The 24,363-nt window shown below is 40.7% G+C and overlaps 2 protein-coding genes across 2 annotated transcripts; one reads left to right on the forward strand and one right to left on the reverse strand.

The window, feature by feature from the left end:
• Positions 1-1,866: 1,866 nt before the first annotated feature.
• Positions 1,867-12,943, forward strand: sec16b (SEC16 homolog B, endoplasmic reticulum export factor). Its single transcript, XM_061078011.1, has 25 exons — positions 1,867-2,164; positions 2,239-2,541; positions 2,803-2,900; positions 3,033-3,135; positions 4,682-4,896; positions 4,982-5,133; positions 5,254-5,315; positions 5,511-5,649; positions 5,761-5,988; positions 6,347-6,444; positions 8,074-8,155; positions 8,271-8,388; positions 8,478-8,589; positions 8,755-8,860; positions 8,973-9,110; positions 9,203-9,316; positions 10,331-10,415; positions 10,542-10,689; positions 10,772-10,932; positions 11,030-11,058; positions 11,226-11,321; positions 11,412-11,504; positions 11,599-11,644; positions 11,914-11,976; positions 12,465-12,943. The coding sequence occupies exons 2-24, from the start codon at positions 2,267-2,269 to the stop codon at positions 11,916-11,918; spliced, it is 2,703 nt and encodes a 900-aa protein (XP_060933994.1). The 5' UTR covers positions 1,867-2,164; positions 2,239-2,266; the 3' UTR covers positions 11,919-11,976; positions 12,465-12,943.
• Positions 12,944-15,864: 2,921 nt separating this feature from the next.
• znf648 (zinc finger protein 648) lies at positions 15,865-16,965 on the reverse strand. Its single transcript, XM_061078926.1, has one exon. It carries the CDS (start codon positions 16,963-16,965, stop codon positions 15,865-15,867), a length of 1,101 nt encoding a protein of 366 aa, XP_060934909.1.
• Positions 16,966-24,363: the final 7,398 nt, after the last annotated feature.

Below are 24,363 nucleotides of genomic sequence, written 5' to 3' on the forward strand. Positions count from 1 at the left end.
TTTCAGTGGATGAGGACTGATCGGTGTCAGAATTGTCACGTGCATCTCCTACCAAAAAGGAAAAACATTTCAACCCTTTGAGGTGTACAGTCACAAATGTGTGATCATTCTGAAAAACATTCATTGCCTCATGGTCACTTGTATTAAGCTACATCACGGATTCCCAAAGTGGTGTGCATGCATCCCTGGGGGTGCACAAGCTGTTGTAAAGAGGATCCTTTGTACATTTTTAGTTATACACATAATTTCTAGATGTTAGATTACAACACGGTATTTAAATCTTTCTTAATTGGATCATGTAATGTGGAAAAAATTAGACAAAAACTGTAGATGAAATATTGTTTGTAAAGACAGAAAACAGCCACAGATTCTGGAGCCTTCCCACTCTTTGCTAAAATGGACCTAGCTATTTTGCTGGCTAAAATGCTGACTAAAAAGACTGAATCAAAAGACAAAATAACCATGCAATATTTATATCCTAACCTATATTATAGTAAACCTCATCACTTAGCAATAGGGGACGAGCCCTGAATCATGGAAATAACTTCAGCGGCTAGGTAGATTTTTGTTCTTCTTGATGCAGCCGCCATCTTGAAAAGCTTGTAAAATTGTCACATTTGTAAAATGTGAAAAAGTCACATTTTCTTTTGACTTCACACTCTTGACATGGGCCATTATTCCAAAGGGGTAGAATCGCATGATCTGTTCAACTGAGGATCTAGGCGATTTTACCAGAGGTAGCCAGCGTCATGAGAAGATGATTTAGGCAAAAAAAAAATGACTTAGGCCTCTATTTTAGGAAGGTGACAATATGGTGTAAATGGGGAGAATTTGTGAACTCAACTCTTCACCCAACCATCGGATTAATGGTGCACTATCCCTTTGATCGTCGAATTCAAGTGTTTCATTCAGTCCCATTGCCGTTCGTCGGACTAGGCCCCTTAGTTCCAGTGAAGGAAAATCCGATGCAAAAAGGCTTGGTCTGGTGAGATTGGTGCGGAAGAACTTGACTGGCCCTCACAGAGCCCTGACCTCAACCACATCAAACACTTTTGGGATGAACTAGAACGGAGATTGCGAGCCACATGTGGCTCTATTTGAGGTTTCTACGATGTCATAAAAGCTCCTATAGATGTAATGTGCTTTTGTATTTTCTTGTGATTATATTGCATGTTTACTTATTTTTTCTTGTACCGGGGTTTTTCCTTTTGACTGTGCTACATCAATGGATCTGAAAGTGTGGAGCAAATTTTTTGTAGCCATTTATTTCTTCACTCCAATTTACATATCGTATTATTCATTATATTCAGGGTGAAGTCTCAAAAGTATAAAGTGGATAATAATGAAATAGAAAATTAATATAATAACTGAAATGGGCAAAGGTTTGCAGACAGGGTGCGCCGCAGTTTGGTGAACCTACAGACAGCAGTGAGCGCCACTGGTGGAGATTCAGGGCATTGCAGCTCTTCACTGCATGAAGCTCTTGAGTTGTCCCAACCGACTCTGGATCAGTTTCCATGAGGCGTTGCTCCCTGTAACTTCACCGACACTGTCTGCAGACCAGCCCACTCTTAACCACAGTCACCCTCCCCATCCTCCCACCGGCAACGTGGCAACACTCGATGTGTTTGTCTTTTCTTCTCATCTTTCACAAATCTGAGGACACGAATTTCCACGTATCCCAATGTGTGTACTTATTTATGATATTAAGCCTGAGGACTGATTACATCTTTTCCTGCTGATGTTGGACTGCAGCTGTCAAACTCCTCAGGGCGGGCTCCTGTGTTTACTTTCAGAGAGAGAGAGAGAGAGAGAGAGAGAGAGAGAGAGAGAGAGAGAGAGAGAGAGAGAGAGAGAGAGAGAGAGAGAGAGCTCACACACAGACTGGATACACACTGCAAACACAACGGACATGGAGAGGCACTGTCCACACACTCAGACTCTTAATGGGGCAGATTTTTCGAGACTTTATTTTCCGTTACTTGTTTAATTCACAGTCTGTTTTGAGCTGGTGTCTCTGCAGTAACAACGCCTAGTTATGGATCACAGTCTTCGGTGAACTTTATCCTCTTGTTATCATGCTGACTTGTTATCAGCTCATGGTGTGTGAGCTCCCAGTGAAATGATGTGGCAGTTGCAGCTGTACTTTGACTGCGTGTGAGCTGTAAGTACCCAAACAAACACAAAACGAATTTTGTGTAGATTTAATTTTTGGAATAACATCAGCTCACTCCTCAGGTGTTCCAGCAGCAGGAGTAAACCCATCATGGATCACAGAGGTCAGCCCTGGCCTGACCCTGGCCATCAGTACCCCCACAGGACTAAAGACAGAGAGGACTACAGCAGGTACCCCCAGCAGGAGTGGGACCAGAGCTGTCCACCTCCAGACCCCAGAGAGAGGGACAGACCCTTGGCTCATCCTGATGCCCGCTACAGGCCTCACTACGCCAGTCCTCCTGCCAGACCTGAGCAGTATCCCTCCAACTACCAGCAGTATCCTTATGGCCATGGGCGAGCAGGCCACCAAAGACCCCAGTCCAGGTGTGTACGCATGCTCTTTCTGTACAGACTTATTAATGGTCTTAACAGGATTGATCTCCTGCGTGGTTGCAAAAGCTTAAGATCAAGTACATAACCGTTCAAGTTGAGTTCATGTTCTCCTTTCTGCCATCGATACTAACTGCTAACTTCCATTTAATCTATACATTTGAAATTCTATCGATCTGTATTTGATCACTTTTCATGATGGAAGGATTAACGGGAACAAATGCATTGATGTAACCATAGGCCCTTTATTGACAGACATGGGTATGACTATCCACCACACAGCCACTGGGACTACAGAGACAACTATGGTTATTACGATCAGGACTACAACAGAGGACAGCATGGTCGACAAGGTACAGCCACACAAAACAAAACCTGCGGGAAAGCAAAACTTTAATTATCAATGTAAAACACCCTAGGTTACACACTTCTTGGTAAAAACAAATAAAATAGGACTGTGCTGGTTTGTTTATCTTCTCTTTAAGATGCTGCCCAGCGGACTCCCCAAGAATCACAGAGAGCAGACGGTTACCATGACAGAAACTACAAGCAGGAACACTCAGGGGGCTCCTACTTAGAGGAGAACAGGTGAGGAGCCAGGTTAATTCTATGTTTATATATATCGAGCCCATGAACTGAAATATGAGCTGAAACAATTAGTCGATAAATCAATTAATCAATCTGCAGAAAACTAATATAACTTGTTGGTCAAGTCATATTTTAAATAATTTCATAAATTAATTGTCATTTAAAGATTTTCCTGGCTTCAGCTGTTCATGCACAACTCAAAAATCGAATTCCAAAATTCTATTTTGACTATTTACCCGTACTATAAAGTTGCATTAATGGTTTGTCAATAATGATAATTATAATGATAAGTTTATTTACAGAGCACTTTTCAAATTTTTTAAGTTACAAAGTACTTCCAAGGGCAGCTAAATAAAACCCACAGGTCATACAATTATGAGCACAGCACAAATGAAGGAATCACAAATATTGAAAGACAATATTAGTTTAAAAGAACTGTAAAAGACAAAAAAGATTTGAATTTTTGTAACAAATTCAATAAATTCGAATTAAAGTTCAGGTAAATTCATGAAAGGGTCTTGGATAAAAGTATGTTTTAACAAGTGATTTAAATGAGATTACTGACTCAGCTGACCTGATATCCTCAGGCAGATCGTTCCAGAGATTTGGAGGCCTCTTATTATTAATAATAATATTAGTAATGATTACAGTGTAACAGTAATAGCTTTCTTTATACCAGGGTTGATAGCAAAGTTACAAATTCTCTACTGCAAATGTTGGACACTTAAGGAAGTATAATGGGAATCAGGAAGAGGAAGCCTGTGTAATTTGGTTTGAATGAAGGTCGTGTTTTTCTTGGTGCCAGTTATTAGTCAGACAGCACTGATGTGTACCAGCTAGATCTGGTGGAATGAGCTCGGACTGATTCTGACAGAGTAAAGTCTGGAGGATTCGTGCACTAGAGAAAAGGTGGAAACGTGTCCAGTTGGATTAAACCTGAAGGAAGATATAAATCACCAGAAGTGGGTACCTTCAGCTTCCTGTGAGAAGTCTTTGTGTCTGATCAGACTGTCGAAGCTTCTGCTGCTAATGATGATGACCTAAGTCTTCTGCTTGTTGCTGCAACCATGAAAGGGTTAAAACTCTGTGGTCAGATGCATCCCAGACCACCTCCCAATGTTTGTCCTCAGTGCATCTTTGGTGTGTCCACACTTCTACTTAGTGCTGTCCATTTGTGATCGGATCATCCAAGATGGATGTTAATACCTGGTCTGAACAAGACCTCAGAAGTCATTTGTATTGTGTGGTCAATTTGTGTCTTGTGGTTATTTTGTGTCTGTTTTTCTTCGTCTCTGTTGTTTTTGCATGTCTTTGTTGTGTCTCACTCTTGTCATCGCCTTTTTCTTTGTGGTCACTTTGAAGCTCTTTATAGTTGTTTGATTGACTTCCTGACAGGGAATGTTGATTCTCACTTCATACAGAAGTTTGGCTCAGGAGTTCCAGGGACCCAAGAGGCCAAATGTTGATCAAAATCTCTGTGCCTTAGTAATAGAAAGCACAAGAATGTAGATACATGAACATTGAACATACTGTATATTTCCTTCAGGTATGACCACTGGAGAGACAACTCCCAGCATCACATCAATAACTATGAAGAAACTCCTTCCAGGGAGAATGAAGAAACGTCCTCTTATCACCTGGGGACATTAGAAAGTTCTAAAGCCTCAGGATTGTCTTCCAGCAGCTATGAACTGAGTCAATACATTGGTGGAAGTGAACACAGTGACTCGGTGCCACCGACTGTTCACGCCTCTGATGCAGGTGAGTGTGCAGTTGAATGTGTTTTCTCTCAGGTTAATTTATTTATCATGACACATGTCCTGTTATGTATCTTATGTCTCCTCAGACCATGAACCCGTACATCAGACATCAGCTCCTCTGAAGTACTCCGTCCCTCACGCTGTGGTCAGCTTCGGACCTGCAGGGCAGCTGATTCGAGTCACTCCAGGCTTTTCCACACAGAAGAACATCAGTCGGCTGGAAATCCACAGCCTGGAAGTATGTTCAACACGAGTCTGCAGTCGTAACATTATTAGAATAAATGTTTTTCATACACACATAACTACTGTTTTCTTCAATAATACTAAAGGTAGATATTTTTGATTTTTGTGTTCACAGGTTATTCTGAGTGAGACACAGGAACAGCAGGAGATGAGAAACTTCCCCGGTCCCTTAACTAGGTAATCCCTTTTTTCATTTGAGGCGTTATTCTGAAAAGACTCACCACTAAATAATTCTAACAAAACAATTGATGCCATCTTCTCTGCCATATTCTGCTGAATGACAAACCTGAAATAGACTTGTAAGCCTTAAAAATTTCATATTTTAAATTTCAATATTGTATGAATTAGGTTTTTTTTGCCATGTTTCTACAGGGAAGATTTGCACAAAGTAGATGCTATGGATTTTGCCCAGAAGGAGGCAGGAGCCTGCACTAGTGATGAAAAGCTGCAGGACAAGACCTCAGCTGCCCTCTTGTGGAATCTGCTAATACTGCTCTGCAGACAGAATGGAGTAAGATAATCATGATTTGTAACAAACAAACCTCTTAAACTATAACCTTAAAGCAATATCATGTTATATTGCTTTGTGAAATAACTGACTAAATCTTTTTTGACGTTTCAGCAAATAGTGGGATCAGATATTGCAGAGCTGCTGATGCAGGGCTCACGTTCAGATGGAAGCTGGGAGCTAGAAGCCCCCACTCTCATTGACTTCAGTGAGGGCACGGCTGCAGAAGCGCCACCTCAAACAGGAGATGACCTGCTCACTGGAACTTGCAGCTTCAGCTCTGAGACCTCGGAGAAGGCCCTGCACAGTTACACTGAGCTGCTGCTGGCTGGAAGAAAGAAGGTTTCTGACACTATGCTTAATCATCAATTTTTTCCTCCATATGGCAAAACATAAACTGCTTCAATTCTAATAAAGGATGTGAATAAGTGTTTTAATTCGTATGACCATATAATAACATTTATCCAGCTGTTACTCACTGTCATCCAATTAAAATACCTCTACTAAGGCTATAAAAATGATGAATGAGTGGTGACAGCTATACAATTGATCTGAAAGCTAAAATCACGGACAACATTTGAAAAGCCATCACTGATACAGTACAAGCTAACATAAATGACCACTGTGTGCCATACATGCACGTCCCACTGAGCTGAGATCTGAATGTTTGTCCCCTTACTCTTACCCATGTGGTTCCCAGGAGGCCTTGGAGTCAGCTATGAGCAGCGGCCTGTGGGGGCATGCACTTTTTCTGGCCAGCAAAATGGACAGCAGGTCCTACACCAGCGTGCTGAGCAGGTGAGAGAAGCATAGTCTTCACAGACATGACAGCTGAACTAAGTAACAGTCAAAGCTGTATTTGGAAAATTCTTCAGTTTCAAAGTGCGTGGCTGTGAGGATGTCAGTGTCACTCTCTGACAGACTTTTGATCCAGACTGAAAAAAAACGATTGGTTAGATTCCCATACGATTCTGTGCAGACGTTCATGGTCCTGAGAGGATGATTTTACTGTCTCCTAGGGATCATGACTTTTCCTTTAGTGCCACCAGCAGGTGATCGTGTTTATTTATCCGGCGAATGCTTTCTAAATCTAATGGATTCTAAACAGACATCGGATTGTTCCCAGCAGGTTTGAATTTAAATACTCAAATCAATTCTCATCTCGAATGGTTTACCGTGGAATTCTCCTGCCATAGGTTCAATCACTTCACAGCTCTTTTGTGCTGACTTTGATGATATGATGACATTCCCATCAGCCTTAACTGCACATACAGTTCTATCTAGTGCATGTTATCATGTTAAACTAAAATAGTGCACTTGGTAAACCTGCTTAGTATCAGCATGTTAGTACAGTCACTGCCAGCATATCATGCTGCTGTTAGCATTTAACTCAGAGCAGCAGACTCACAGAGCATGATTATTGCATTTTTCCATAATATATTATATTAAGATTTTGATACACTTTGGGATATAATTGCACCTTCTGTTAATATTTATGCAATCAACATATTGATATGAAATCTCACACATTGATATACTTGTGACATGTGTAGCACACAGCAAAGAACATGACAAGACATCTACTCTGTGCAACAAGTCTCATGGCTTTCCCACAGCGCTGTTTCCAAAAATAAAGTACCTGATTTAGACTTTGAGGACTTTAATTACTGTAATGGAAACAAGAAGAGATCAAATGTGTAGAACACTTTGACCTGACCTCATATTTGTTTTATTCTCAAAGAAAGCTGAAGTAGAAAATCCGTGTACTTTTTTATATCTTTGCATAATATAATTGTTTGTTTATCAGTGTTAAGGAGCTGCCTTCAATAATGAAATGAGTGTACTTAAGGAGGTGATTTATTATTGATTTATCAGTGGTAATCCATTTGTGAATCCACTTGCACCTTGTTTTTAGGAGTTTATGTTGCCGTCAGAGTAATTTATAATCTGCGGTAAGTACTCGCGTGACAGGACATAACAGAGACCATTAACACTTTCCTTCAGACCGTAAATCACCTGGCTAGACACATTTAGTAGGAATTAAAGCCTTTTAATATCTGCTCACCACAGTCAGAGCAATCCTTTATTTCCAAAGGCTTGTGCTGATTGAGGGCTCTGTCTTTAATAGGGAGAATTCAGTCAATTTGCAGTTTATATGATCTGTTTTTCAAGTAACCCAGACTATTTTGGTATCAGCAACATGTCCCAGGGCAGCCGGTGTCAGGGTGTCAGTAGAGGAATGTGTGGGGGAGGTTTGTCCGTCATTTGATTTGTGATTGACATGAGGGACATGAATTTAAGCCGTAAGGATGGTGCATTACTTCTGTACAGACTGGCAGGAGGGATGGCCTTTAAATGTGATGTGTCGCTTTAGAGCAGTGGCTCTGCTGCCAGTGTGTAATAAAGCCTTGGCTGCTCTTTTGGCAGGTTTACAGGCCAGCTAACGGCCAGTGATCCCCTCCAGACTCTCTTCCAGCTGCTCTCTGGGAGAATCCCTGCTGTTGCCACGGTAAAACATCATTTAAACGCCCACACAAGCCCATCATCGAATTTTAAGTCAATGTTTTCAACTGTTACGTACCTAGTTAGCGGATAACGATTTGATATTGAGTCTCTGTACCCAGTGCTGTGGAAATGAAAAACTAGGAGACTGGAGGCCGCATCTGGCCGTCATGCTCTCCAATGAGACGGGTGATCCTGCTGTCCAGAGGAAAGCCATCATCACCACGGGAGACACACTGGGTATAGAGTCACTCTGACTGACACGTTGGTAATGCTGTTTCTCGTCAGGACATAAGAGATGATTGTCTTGTGATCTCTTCGGCGTACAGCTTCCAGACGCCTCCTGCACGCCGCCCACGTCTGCTACCTGACAGCCGGCGTTCCCTTTGGGGCGTTCACACAGAAGGCAGAGAGACTGGTGCTTCTGGGCAGCAGCCACAGGTGGAGTGCTCTTGTTCTTTGATGCTATATCAGTTGTCAGTGTGTAGAAGTCAAAAGTGTAATGTTGATGTAGGATTGAGAGCAGCAACTAATTCCTCCCCTCTCTTCTCCTCTCTTCTGCTGTCGTCTTCTCTCTTCTCCTCTCCTTTCGTTTCCTTTCCTAAGGCAACCTTTCGAGCACTTTGCCAAAAACTCTGCCATCCAGTGCACTGAGTTGTACGAATACTGCCTGACACTTGGAGAAAAAAGTTTTTCAATACCGTCCTTTCAGGTAACCTCCACCCTCTCACATCAGATCTCACTGTCTTCAATAAACAATTTACTGGTTAATGCATTGGATTTTAAAGTGAATGTGATGCTGAATGTGACTGTGTGGTGGTCAGGTGTTTAAGTTCCTCTATGCCAGTCGACTGCTGGATTGTGGACTTCCCTCTCAGGCCTTCCATTACTGTGAGGTGGTTGGCCAAGCAATCCTCCGACAGAGGGAGCCTTTCTTTGTGCTGACTGGAGAGGTTATTAAGGTATACTGTATATACTCACTGTGTTTTACACATTTGAACACATAAGATTCAGTGGCTCTCAACTATACATGGATGTATGTTTTCTCCTGCAGCTTGCAGACAGACTGAGACACACTGAGGGTCAGTTCAGTGAGGGAGGTGTTAGTGCAGCCGGGCAGGAACCTGATTGGCTGAGACAGCTGCGTGCTAGGCACCACAGCTTACAGGTGATTTGCTGTCTCTTTTCCTTTCATTTCACATATGCGGTTTTCAGACATGACCTGCAGAGGAGTCTCTGGAGAATTGAGTCTGGACTCTCTCCTTTTGATTCAGCTGTGGAGATTATGTGATTTTGTTTACATCACATCGAGGTGTCGGCTCTTATCACCAAAGTCCATCTTGACATCTTCGCTGGTGTCTTCCACGTGTGTCGCTCTGCTTTTTGATGCATTTTTGAGTCTGTCACATAAATAAATAATTATAATCAATTATAAAATTAGAAATATATACGTTGTAGGTTTTAGCTTGTGAGTAATTCAGTTGAAACACCCTGTTTTTCTCCCAGAAGCAGATGTGAGGGATGATTTTATAGTATCTGGCAAAGCTGCTTTATTCCCCATGCTCCAGTGTTTCAATTGAAATAGTATCATCTGGTACCCATTCAGGCCATGGATTGGTGTCACTGCCCTGATATCCTTAAATTTAAATGCAGGTGTTCAGGGTGAATTTTCTGCAAGTGTTCAGTTGCATGAGGCAAAATGTGTAATCACATTCATTCAGAAAATCTGAGATTTCGGCTCATGCTTTCAAATCCACTGTACATAGATGCTGTGTAAAGAGCACAGTTTGTACAGGTGTCCAGGTTTTCCTATTGGTATTAAATAACACTACTTTCATGAACTCACAGACTCAGAGACTTACGTGACCCAGTTTTCTGTGCGCCTCTAAGACGCAGATATTTATGGTTTTGCTCGTCTCAACAAATATTGGATGAAATTCCATTAAATTTTGCACAGACATTCCCGGCCCCCATATGATGATTTGTGAGTCATTTTAGTGATTCCTTTACTTTTCATCCAGTGCCATCATGGCGTTTATTTTTCATGTCCACTGGTTTGGGTTATGATCAAATACCTCTAAATCAAATGCCATTCCCACAGCTGTATGGTATCGTTGTTATTGTTGTGGGTAAGTTCATCTTCACTTGCTCGGACACTAAAACAGCCTGTTATTTTACTCAGACTGGGAGTTACGACTGCACTGAAACATACCAGCCAGAACCTGAGGTATGTGCGTTGGCCCATGAGGATAGCGAAGTGAACTCAGGTAATTCCAAGTCCCCCCATTACCTTGAATGATCTTCTGTGTGGCCTTTTTTCCATAAGTGAACAGTGTAGTCCTTCTTGTTCATCTGCTTTTGAAGTATACTTATGTTTCGGTCTTTTTTCTCAGAATTGGACGACCTAAACCGTGACATCCTGAGTCCTGAGCCTGAACTCCTTTACTACAGAGGCAATGAGGATCAAGAAAGCCTCCTGAATCAAACTGAAGCAAGCACTAAGGAAATGTTATCATCAAACATCACAGGAGCTCAGCACTGGTACAAAACATTCAGCAAAACTGTTACTGTCCTTTCTAAAAAGTCCTTGTTAGGTCACCATCCTCTGTGTTGCTCCTTCTAGGCCAGGAGCCAGTCCTCCGCTTCCAGTCACTGTGGTTAATGCTCCCCTACTGTCCAAAGTGGCCCAGAGTCAAGACTTCAGTTATCATAACACAGATAGTGCTGAAGTCAGAAGTGCCTCGACACATTGTCCACCGAGTGATGTGCCTTCAGCAAGAAGGGGTGAGAATCTAGAATCCATTCATTCCCTTCTCTATGAAGAGATTTACTGTTACAAGGAGTCAGCTTGTGTGATATATTTATATCATTACTCCTACAGGGGCCTGGTCTTTCTCTGGAACAGACATGGTGAGTAATGTTATCCTTTACAAAAATAAAGGATGTCACATAATTCTCTGGATTAATTTATGTGACTTACATTTTTATTTTCACTAATAACTTCAATGCTCTTTTTGTGTAGAACATTGTGAAATGCTTCCAGAAAGTTACCTGAATACCTGTATTTGCCCTTTCAGATGCCGGAGGCTGACATCAGTCACCAGGGATATGACCAGCAGAGCACGCCAGAACATTTCAAGCCCTCTGAGCAGATGAACCAGCCACCGGAACAGGTGGGTGGATCCCCTGGTATACTGACACAAACTGTTAAACCACATTAGAGTCACCTGACATCAGTTATTCCCTCTTTGTTTTATATGCAGGGCGCCAAGGGGGGGTGGTTCAGTGGCTGGTTCAAATCCAAACCCAAAGATGTCCAAAAGGAGAGTTCAGAGCAGAGGAGCACAGCTCAGACGGTGAGATTCAAGGAGATGTACATTATACCTTTCAGTTATAATCAAGCTTTAAATTCAGTGATGTAAGAAATGTTTTTTTTAAACATATTTTTAGGAGCTACCACCCACCACTGGCATCTGTCCCGTCTCAAGGAAAGCAGGTGAGATATGTGAACCCATTCTTTGTCAATTATCACCTTTAAAAAAAAATCAACAATGCATGCCATGAATAGAGAATGCGAAGCTCCACATTCTTCTCTGATGTGGGATTTCTGAGGTCACTGAAGCTGCGTCCCTCCACTGTCGCTGCCATTAACACATTTGCTGACCAGCATCAGTGCATATTTTTAGGATTTAACTTGAAAGAAATCTAGAGATTTGGCTGCCACTACATTTTATCTAAAATTTGATTTGTTTTTTTATAAATAAGTTTGACACAACGGGTCAGCAGCTGGGGTAGGAACCATGTGAAGACCACTATTCTACATTTCAGGTAAATAAAGCTTCATTCGGATAAACACATATGTATCATAAGGCGTATTCAGACATGAACTCTGCAGAGTGTGCGTTGATTTGGATCCAGACTTTCTCCGGAGTTTGTCCGTTACACATGAATAACACAGCAGGAGATTCTCCGCTCAGACGTGATCACAACAGCACAGAAATCTCTGGAGCATTCAGGTGATGGACACCGGCATCCGCCCTTATCACCAGTGCTCTCTGTTCCAGATTAAAAAGGCTATCAATACGCCCACTCGCTCGTGTTTATAACGCAGCAAGATCTCATGCTGTACTCTCACTCAAATCGCTGGCAGGAATAATATCCCAACAACGTCCGGAGCCACTCACTGGACATTTATGTTCTCCCATACAACCCCACCGCAGAGTGTCCAGAGATTATTCAGAGCTCAGTGCATGTCTGATATCAGCTTTAATGATTTATTTATACATTAAATACCTTTTATCTTTATGTTTTTGCAGGAGCAGTGACTGCAAAGTCTCATAAGAGAATTACCTGAGTTCAGAAGAACAGCATCAAAGTCAATTCCACTCATTACTGCCCGCGTTTCTTTTTAAGGATGTCCTTTCAAACCCCCACAGCTTGCTCACCATCATGTTACATATTAGATACAGAAATACTCTGAAGATACTGGCACAGCAACTCATATTACAGCGACTGAAGCAGCTGAGGAGGGCTTCCCAAAAGCTGACAGTGGGGAAATTACCAACGATTGCAGGACATGCTTGGTGAAGGGGATACCTTAATTAACCTTAGTAACTGTGTCTGCATAAGGCAGCACTGAGGGAAGCTTTAATGTGGTGGTATGTATGTAACTGCCCACTGAGTATCAGTGCCATCAGACTCTCACAGCTCACATCTCTTTGAAATGATTATCCTTAACACCTCAAATGCTGAAATAGAATACCTATGAGATAAATTAAAGTTATTCTCAAAAGTCCATCATTCTCATTCCATCTTATCTTTTTTTATGAAAATATTAAACACAAGTAAGCAGTGCATGAAAAAACACATTAAAGCATAAACAGAATAAATGTAATGTAATGCTATGATCATTTATTGGCTGGACAGAAGACGGGTTTGTAGTTTGATTGTGGTAGTAAATCATTGCACAATGTGAGCAATATAGTTTTAGTTTTAATAATATATAAGACATATCTTTAAAGATTGTAAGAGCATGTTGGCATGCTGCCAAGTCGGATGATACCACATGGTTGAGGGGGGAGGGGGAACCAAGGTTAAGATCTCTGCTAGTCTAATGATAAATGCCGTACTTTCATTTGAGAAGAGGCCTTTACAGTCGTGTTATATTAATGTGCGTGACAAATTTTGTGGAGGCTCTTTAAAATGTATATATAACCCATACAGTAATATATAATTTTATAACATTTTTTTAATACCCTGTCACCTTGAGAACATATTTTGATGTAATTGAGATGTTGTTTTTTTTACCTCCTTCATATGACTTTGCGCATTATGTATTATACCTGAATGCTTTTTGTATATCTGCAACAGCACATGAACGGTCTCAATTATATATCTATTATATATCTATATATAGATATATATATAAATATATCTGTGTAGTTCTGTCTTTTTGATTTTTTGTTGACACACCACTCTTGGAATTAAAAGTCACATATTGAATAAATGCGGCTTGCATAGAAATAGCTGGGATTCCAGGGCGGGCCTTTTACTTAATGTAGCAGGTGACAACATGGCAGAGTCCGTCTCCTTTTACGATTAGCTGGCAGTAGCCAAATCGGAGTGCGACACTCTGGCTGAGTGTCCAGCACTCAGGCCTCTGGCGTTTGAGCAACCACTTGCTGCCAGCCAGTTGCATGTCAGAGCATAAACACATCAGAATAGAAAAATTTATGAAAGACTGCGTCAAGTGGCATCCCAATCTCCCCAAATAGTTAAAGAGATATGGACCCTGTCTGTAATTTGAAAATAATTACTTGTCAAGACTTATTCAAAAAAAATTTTAAACTTTTTTCGCTTTGTATAGGATGGCCCTTAGGTGCAAATCATAACAGCAAATCACAAAACACATAAATTTATTACAAAACTCACAGGGCAAATTACTGCAATTTGCCTACAACATGCAGACAAAGAAAGCCCAGTCACAAATAAGAAAACACCACAACAAATCAAAAACACGTGGACAGTGTGTCCCTCCAACAAGCCTTTTAGATAGCACTACCCTTTTTATAGGACTGTCATTGTATTTTTTTCCATTTGTTTAGTGATTTATGATTTTTCGTTGTGTTTTCTTATATCTTTTTGTGATCGTGATTTGCATTCCAGGGCCCTCGTATCATGAATCTGTTCGGCCTAGGTTTTAAATGATTCTTCAAAAAGAAAGACATTGGCCTCAGACATTTTATTGAACATCACCTTCATAGTAAACATTTTTAACTACAGGTTTACAAAGTTGGTTCGTTTTAATTCAATGGACCCTGAGCTTCTGCTAAAACCTATAAACCAGACATACACTTGTCTTGTGTGGGGCAATATAATTAAAAAGAACCAGTTTCAGAGCTGCCATGAAATGCACTGTGAATCTTCAGAAAAGTTTTGAAAGCACATTTGCGAAATTTTATTCACAAGCCATCATGAGTGCTTTTAGTGTACTTACAAAACCATAGAAAATAATGTCATTATAACATAAAAAAACCAGATTTAGACACAAATATTTGCAGATTTATCTGAAAGTGAGCTGCTAGCTGCCAAGCAGACTGGTAAAATTGGAGTAGACTGCGAGTCAGTCGCAGCTGTCAATCATGACGTTTCACCCAGTTTTTATTACATTAAATTACAAATTAAAACCAAACTTCCCAGAAAAGGTAGCACTTGACAAAACTTTCTTTGAGAAAAATATTCTTAGACCTGTATTTTGACTTTACAGTTTGGTCCATGTCCCATCCACTAACATGAAGGAGGTGGGGTTTATAACCTATACTGCCTCCAGTCAACAGGGGGCCATTGAGATGCTGTTTTCATGTCGGCCATCTTTATACGTTTTTTATGCAGTCTTGCATGGTGGTGGGAAGGTGACAGGTTTACAGTGTTTGTGGCATGTTGACATCCTTACAGATTAAAGCTCAGACTGACTACTGCAGTGGGATTTGACCTGCAGTGGATATAATGAATGACAATTTTACCCATTGAGGACAAAAGCCATATGTTATTGTATTTTTGTCGAGTGTAAGTGCCTTTAGAAACAAATTTTGGGGTAATTTTCTACTCAATTTCAGGGGGTAAATTGTTACACTCACATTTTGATACAGCACATAAAACGTTAAATTGCTACGTCTTATGGAACAAACCAAGCAAAAACGAATGAATGACTTGAATAGAAAACACAAAACAAACTTAAATCTCCAGCATGACAAAGATGACAACATCAAACACTTGCTGCTTTCCATACTATAAACAACAATACTTTCTTTACAACAACAACGATTGGATTCCTCTGCATGTGTTCCAACTAGATGTTCCTGATAAACTGTCACCTGAGAGAATATTGTCACTTTAAAGACCATCCAATGCTCTTGTAAGTGCTTTCACATTGAACAGCTGTCATCTCCAGTGTCGAGGCAGTGCTAATTTTTATCCCGTATCATTCTCATGGTAACCCAGCACCGTGAGGAAAGAGGGTACATGAGTATTGAGTTTTAAAAGTCATTACAGCACAATGATTACAAATAAATACCTCAACATAAATATACCGGTGTCCCATGACATGTAATGTGTCTGGAACTGAATATTTGAAATCAATAAAATGTTATAGTTGTAAAATAAGTTATTAGTACCAGCATGGTGAAGGATGTGAACAGTACCTTTCTTCAAACAGGCTCACACACTCTTGTCCCTGTGGCTCAGCATATGCTGTGCGAGCTTTGCCGCACACTGGAAAGATTTGTCACAGTCCACACAGACAAAGATTCTCCCAGCACACGTTTGCTCCTGGTGAAGCTTCAGTGTCTCAAGGTGGCAGAAGTTCTTGCTGCAGCCCGTGCAGCTGAGGGGTTTCTCTTTATTGTGCACGTACTGGTGACGGACGAGGCGGGAGGCCATGGCAAACGCAACGCCACACTCTGTGCACTTATAGGGCCGCGCACCACTGTGGATGGCCTCGTGCTCTGTCAGATTGGAGGACTTTGTGAAGCACTTGGAGCAAACCGAGCACACAAACGGACGAACTCCTGCGTGGGTCTTGCGGTGCTCGGCCATGCGGCTGGGCAGGGCAAAGGCCTTCCCGCAGTCAGGGCAGGAGAAAGGCCTTTCGCCCAGGTGCTTGCGCTCATGACGGTTCAGAGAGAGGGGTTTATTGAAGGTCTTGTCGCAGTGCGTACACTGGAAGGGCTTGTTGTTGGTGTGCATGTTCCGCTCATGCTTGCGCAGGTCCGAGGAGCGAATAAAATCCTTGCCACAAGTGTCACAGACGTAGGGCTTCTCACCGGTATGTGTGCGGATGTGCTTTCGGTAATCTGAGGACCAAATGTAGGTCTTGACGCAGAAGGGGCAGTGATATGGTCTTTCACCCGTGTGCAGACGCTTGTGCTGCTGCAGCGTGCCCTGATGGGAATAGGCCTTGCCACATATATCACACACATGCGGCTTGAGGCCAGTGTGTGTTTGTAGGTGGCTCTGCAGGTTGCATAGCTTCTTGAAGGCCCAGTGGCAGTGTGAACACTTGAAGGGACGGTGCTCTATGTCGACTTCGCCACGTTTTTTCATAGCTACCAGAAGTCGAGGGATCTTGTCTTTCTCATGCTTTTTAAGTAATTTCTTAAGAGACGGACTATTGACTTTCCTCTTTTTGGTCTTATTCCCTCCTCCACCTGGAGGATATTCCTCAACATTCAGCTCCTTAAGCTTGGAGGCTCTCTGTTTCTGCACTTGGCTGCTCCTGACGTTTTTCAAGCAATTGTCTTGCGTAGCATCTAAATGCATGTCACCAAGCCCATTTATTTTATTGTTGTCGAGATATTGAGTGCACTGCGACAGTGCTTCAGTCCTGTGGTCTTGGTCATCACAGATTCCAATTTTGTCTCCTGGAGAAAGCTCAGCAAACTTCTCAGCAAGTGACCAGTTTGGTGTCTGAGGGTTCAGATACAGGATCCCAGTGTCAGTGCTCTCTGAGTTCACACTTGTACCTCCAAGTGAAGGCTCACTCTTCATGTTGTGAGTGTTATTGACAATCTGTCCATCTGGGAGAAAATGTATGCCACAATGTCTTTTATGATATGTCCTTTTTTCCACCCTTTCAACAGCCGTCCTGGCAGACGTGTTTTCAGCCATGGTCACTTTTAAAGTGGGGCATGAAATCATCTGCATGTGTTTCCAGCTGTACAGTGATTTTCTGACACAATTCTTCCTTTAATACGACCTACAAATTAGAATACATAAATCTTACTAGCGTATAATTCAAGTAGGCTCAATATTATAAGGATTTACTCACATGACATTATTATATCCATGGTACACAGACTTTGCAAAGCATTACATCCTACACACGACCTTGCATTCACTTTACACCTTGACTCCTAGTCTCCAAAATGCTTGCATATAAATCTATATTGATAGAACACACTGAATAAACTTCATAAATTGTCTTTCAACTTGAATTTCTGAAAACAGTTTTATAGAGCTTCTTACCCTGCGGTCTCCTCCCAAGCAAGCGGAGTCCAGGAGATGCCAGAGATATACTAATGCCAGGGTCTAGTGTAACTGTGTGGGAAATGTGCAGCGGAGTTAATGGGCGGAGTTTGGCAGCAGCCGTTTCTGAGGGTCAGCATCTATCGTGCAAGTCAGCAGCAGCAGTGATTTCTTCACGGCTCGGTTTACCACCCGTTTGTTTCCAGCTGGTAGAGTCAGATACTCAGACAGTGTCAGAGTCTCTGAAGATATTTACACTAAGTTTATTAAATTAGATACTGTTGAACTCAAAACTTTGTGTTTATATAATTTGTAGTCTTATAAAAACCATTTGTTTATACAACTGTTTAGCCTTCTTGAGTCTATGACGAACATGCTCATGTTCACACTTTTGAGAAAATCAACACAGTTGGCCTGGCATTCACAAATGGTTATTAAAAAAAGACAAATTTACAGCTTTTATCTCGAGAGACAGCAGGCTATAACATTTGCTATTATCTTTCAATGTAAACATCGCAACGAAGAAAATATAACGTAAAGAAAATAAAAGAGTAAAACTAAATGATGATAAGTATAATATTAATAAATTATCAAAATAAATTATAATATACAATGAAAGGAATATACAATAATAATAAATATATACAGAATAAATTAACATAAGCATTTCTATTTGGCTCGGTTTACCACCCGTTTGTTTCCAGCTGGTAGAGTCAGATACTCAGACAGTGTCAGAGTCTCTGAAGATATTTACACTAAGTTTATTAAATTAGATACTGTTGAACTCAAAACTTTGTGTTTATATAATTTGTAGTCTTATAAAAACCATTTGTTTATACAACTGTTTAGCCTTCTTGAGTCTATGACGAACATGCTCATGTTCACACTTTTGAGAAAATCAACACAGTTGGCCTGGCATTCACAAATGGTTATTAAAAAAAGACAAATTTACAGCTTTTATCTCGAGAGACAGCAGGCTATAACATTTGCTATTATCTTTCAATGTAAACATCGCAACGAAGAAAATATAACGTAAAGAAAATAAAAGAGTAAAACTAAATGATGATAAGTATAATATTAATAAATTATCAAAATAAATTATAATATACAATGAAAGGAATATACAATAATAATAAATATATACAGAATAAATTAACATAAGCATTTCTATTTGGCATTTGGGCATATGGTTGCAGTTTTTGCGTTGAAAAGATGGGCAGAGACATTGAGAACTTGGCTTTATGGATGTGTCATAATATAACATGTGCAGCTTCCAATTTCATTGAGTGGTTTCAGTCTTATATTGATATTTGAGTTAACTGTTATGAGGTCACATGCGTGCGTCAGCCAATTAAAACAAATGACAGATCTAAAGTGCATGTGAATTTAACTGTCACTTTCATGTTTCTGTCTGCTTTCTTATATTGTTATGAAACATTTTCACTGACTATGAAACTAGTCATTTGGCCAGTTTGTAGTCCTTCTAGGGAACTACATTCCTGTTTCATGTTCGGTAAAGACGTGTTACCCTGTGAAGGCCTCAAGATGTCACTGTGCACTAAATTATTTTTTATGAACATTTTCCATAGACTGGAAAATCACCAGGTCCTTCGAAAAAACTGACTCTTTGAAAGGATGTGATTGTTAACTGTGTGTTGCTCCACTTTAACGGAAAGTTTCCAATTTAACTTTTTGAAAAGAGTTTCACCTCATTGTGTCTTCAAAGGTGACTTATGCTTTTATACTTTTTCGCCTGGACTACTGTAAAACACTGTATTCAGGATTACCGCAATAATCCAATGATCGACTTCAATTTGTATAAATTCAGCAGCCAGGGTTTTAACGAGAAATGGGAAAAAAGATCACTTTACTCCGTTTTAGGGTCTTCCAGTATCACTGAGGATTCATTTAAAAATGGCTTTACTTGCTTTTAAGTCTCTTGATGGTACAGCCCCCTCCTACATCTCTGACTGTTTATCAGAATATGTTCCAAACCGTTCCCTCAGGTCTTCTACTGCGGGTTTACCCAATATCCTCAGAACAAACTCTAAAAAGTTTGGGAATGCAGCTTTCTCTTGCTATGCACCAAACGTTTGAAACAAACTCCCACCACACATCAGACATGCTTCTTTTGTTAATAGTTTTAAGAAATAACTCAAGACATGTTTCTTCAATCTTGCTTTTATTAATTTTATCTGTTTTTTTCTTACATTTCTTATTCTTACATTTATATGTATTTATAGTTTTTCCTAAGTCTTTGTTTTATTGCTAACATGTTCTTATTGAATTATTATTTCAGGTCTTTGATTTTATAGATTTTATTCTATAGCATTGATTCGCAGAAGTTGGAGTTGGTTTGATTTACCTTGTATTTTCTTTTCTTTTTTTTAACTCCCATGTGTCCAATGAAATTGAAGTCATTGAAGTGGGGAATGGCTTTGATTTTAGGTGTGACTGTTTGCCTTGTGCAGCTCTCACTCATCTGAGAAAAACAAGTTGGAGTTCTGTTCAGTTTAGGAACCATTCAAAATCAGGATGGAGTTGCTAGACAGTTTACCATGAACTGGTGCTATAATCACACAAGCAGCCTACAACTACTCTCAAGAACAGGTCACATCATCATCAGTTCACTCATGAGCTTTCTTCCATCCTGAATTTCTCCTAAATATGTGAGTCTCTAATCGCACAAACCCCTTCTATCACTGCCACAGTGATCACTGACATACAGGCAGACAGGGAGCTGGCTCTACTCTCCTGATATAACTGTGGTCGTCTCCTTCACACCGCACAGACAGACAGGGTTGGAGCAGCCTGCATCTATTAAGTAATGAAAAGGTTCTCGTGAGACTCATCCCATAATTAAATGCACAGTGCTCGGCTGCACTCAGTCCATTTTCCCAGGCTAGAAAACTGTAACTGGAAACTCAACACATCCCCTTTACAAAGCGGTGTGTTATACTAAGATATAAATAGTTCATCAACATATATCAAGTTTTAACTTCTGTGGAGTTTCTCCTCTTACCGTTTCCCACACTTCAACATATATGCTACATAAAAGTCTAAATATCGGTCTGGATTTAGGGGGATGTAATGGCAAAATGGATAACATTCGTAATCATGTTTTAATTTGTGTATAATTACCAGAAAATAAGAAATGTTGTGTTTCATGTTATGTTATTATGAGCACTTTACCAGGTTCCCATACTTGCTTGGAAGTGGAGGAAGAGGAACAGGTTACTGTTGAAATGTTCATCAGCGTCTTTGTGTTTGTTAGCTGGAAGCTGTCACAACAAAGCTGCGGTGGATGTTACGTAAGTGGCTTCTCCAGTGACGTCATTAATGAACCCGGATGCCGAAGCTGTACTAACAACTAGTTGAAGGAGCATCACCCAGGAAGTCCCTGTTGGGATTAAACAGACTGTGGTTTGTTTGTTTACTGGGTGGTTGTCTTTCTTCCAGACCTCGAGTTAGGAAAGTGTAGCTCCCTCATGACTGCTTCAAAGAGAGATGACATGTGCACGCATCCTCATGGGCCATTTAAGAAGGCTGGGCCTCAATTAATTCATTTCAAATTCATCCTGACTGAATATAGAACGTGATTTCACAGGGTGTATCCGAGACAGGGGATGATAGTAACACTTTTTGTGTTCATGGTTGTTAATGGAAGCTTGGTCCAACTTTGTCACACGATACACGTGTTTGTCTAATACAGATACAACTCTACTACTATTAACACAGTCACAAAATATGTCAATATGTCAAATACAAAATTTTGTAGTGACGACGTTCCTCACTACTGTGGTGAGTCGTAACTGTTGTTGGAGACAGTTGTAAAAAAGACATAAGAACTATCTGTCTGTCTGTCTGTCTGTCTGTCTGTCTGTCTGTCTGTCTGTCTGTCTGTCTGTCTGTCTGTCTGTCTGTCTGTCTGTCTGTCTGTCTGTCTGTCTGTCTGTCTGTCTGTCTGTCTGTCTGTCTGTCTGTCTGTCTGTCTGTCTGTCTGTCTGTCTGTCTGTCTGTCTGTCTGTCTGTCTGTCTGTCTGTCTGTCTGTCTGTCTGTCTGTCTGTCTGTCTGTCTGTCTGTCTGTCTGTCTGTCTGTCTGTCTGTCTGTCTGTCTGTCTGTCTGTCTGTCTGTCTGTCTGTCTGTCTGTCTGTCTGTCTGTCTGTCTGTCTGTCTGTCTGTCTGTCTGTCTGTTTGTCTGTCTGTCTGTATGTGTGTGTGTGTGTGTGTTCCCCTTACATAAGCCTTTGTGGGGACCATTTTAAGCATAGACCCTACCGAGTGAAGACATTGTGGCCGGTCTTCACTTATTCAAAGGGATGTTTGAGGGTCAAGACTTGGTTTTAGGCTCAAAAGGAAATATTATTTGAATTAATTTATACACAGTCACCACAGCTCTTCTCTGATTGGTCAAACTGACAGTCTCCCTCATCTTGTGAAGATCATGGATATGGATAAAGAGTCAGTAAATCAGGAAAATGTGTTTGGCTTGGACGTTGAACATAAATTAACATTATATTGATTCATAGGAAACACACTGGCAAACCGCAAAGAAAAATGTGCTAAGTCATTCTGGGGGTTGGTCTTGGATTTTATGGTGGAGCGGACCCCCCTAATTGAGAACATACCCGGTCCTGGAATTTTCCACAGACCTCATTCTCAGGAGGTGGACAGTAGTAGAAGTGCTTTATGCTGCATCCAGTTGTATGTTGTAACCTACATGTCATCATCCTATGGTGTATCTGCCAACTTGACGTCATTATAACCTACTTCACAGCGTGTACTTGTACTTTTAGGTAAGAATACATTTGTTTAGAGAGATTTAACTCACTTAATTTGTACATGAGATTTTACTTTTGTGGCTAGCGGTAAAAGAAACCGTGGCAAAATGATACACATTCGAAATTCAGCAATAAAAAGGATTGGTATGTGGTTGAATTTTCATCTCTATGACACACAACATCTGAGATACAGCGGAGGGTAAAGGGAACAAACTGTTTTTCCAAATTTCAATATGGTCTCAATCAGATCTAATCATCATTAATCGTAATCTACTCAGACAATAAATCGAAGAGTGTGAAATGACTTAGTAAATACACTGCCCATCCTTTGTGTCAGCCATACGTCACAGAAACACGATATCAGACTGATGATCAATATATCTTGACGAAAGCTATCAAGCGTGGCACGGTCAGTGAAACATTAGAGACCTGACTACTATATGATGTGCTGGTTGAATACAGTAGAAGTCAAGGTTACACTAAAGAACTCAAAAAAACACACCAGTGAAGAAAAGACAGAGAGGAAATTATGTAAGAGTGCTGGAAGTAGTCAGTTATAATATATGTGTTTGCTGAGACAGGGTGTTCTTTCTTTCTGTTGTTGTCATACTATGTCATAACAAGTGTGAGGTGTTGGACTGGTTGTATTTTGCACACTTGTTTACAGTTTTGCCCTGCTTTCAGGTTGTTTTTGACTGTGCCAATGGGATCAGGAGCCAATGAAAGGCATGACTGAACTTGCAAAGGTCTCCACTGTCTTTTCATTTTGATCTGCTTTTGGCAATTGAGTTTGACTGACACTTGATGGTTCCAACTGAGAATCTTTCATTAAAGATCAAATTTCATTAAAGTGCACATATTATTCTTCTGGTGTTTTTTCCTTAATGATATATCTATTGGTGCATGTGAATGGTCTGTTGAGTTACGAAGGCCAAAGGGAGTCCTGTACCACAGAGAGCACTGCTCCTGGAGAGGCTGAAATGCCTTGTTTGCATTAAAGCGGTAATCCAACGTGACACCACCCATTGTTTGTAAAGCTCATGCATCAACGTATTTAATCTCCTTTGACTTGCAGAAAGTAACAACCAGCTGCTGGACTCTTACCCTTACCCAAGCTTGATTCAGTACCCTGAAGAACCCTGAAGATCCCAACATTCCAATTGGTGTGCATGCAGTGTTGTTGTGAATGACAACCATTAGAATGATGAACCACAGCTGATAGAGCACCGGTCCCCTGTTAGTTAATATGTCTAAATTGCACCAAATTCAACCCTACGATTCTTCTGTCCCTGAACAATACACATTCTTAGTGTGAAACCATTAAGATGAACCGTCCTTGAGATGGGTGTGCCACATACGGACAGACAGAGATTTCTGCAATCATCAGATAGATAACTTATGTTGGTAGTGGTAGTATTTTCAAAGTATTTTTTAAACCGAGTCCCATACAACACAATCTGTCGAGTGGGGACCTCTTGTCTTCATAAGCTTTTACATCCAAACCAATGGAAGCATTAACTCATCCTGTCTTCAGCTGACCCCAACAGGAACATCCTAAATCGGCCCTGTGCTGATTTTCTCTGAGCACAGGATGGTATGAGGCTCAGAGAGACTCAGTGTGAAGATCATAGAGCGGCCTAAAACATATCAACGTAAAATCCATTAAAAGTTGTAAAATCGTTTTTTGTCAGAACTTCTATGAAGAAACTCCAAAGATACAGCTAAACTGCCATTGAAGGTTTTTTTTATGTTAGTCTAGTTACATCTGGCCCACAGGCATGGTGGATCTGCCTGGTCCTCGCTAACCCTGTGCTTACTTGTGTGACCTTTGTGGAATTCCATTATCTTTGTGGCCGGAGGATGAGGGGTGAGTTTTACTTCATGGTTCCTGAAGGGGGGGGGGGGGTGTA

Source organism: Limanda limanda, chromosome 9, assembly GCF_963576545.1.
Source record: "Limanda limanda chromosome 9, fLimLim1.1, whole genome shotgun sequence".
NCBI classification, from domain to species: domain Eukaryota; kingdom Metazoa; phylum Chordata; class Actinopteri; order Pleuronectiformes; family Pleuronectidae; genus Limanda; species Limanda limanda.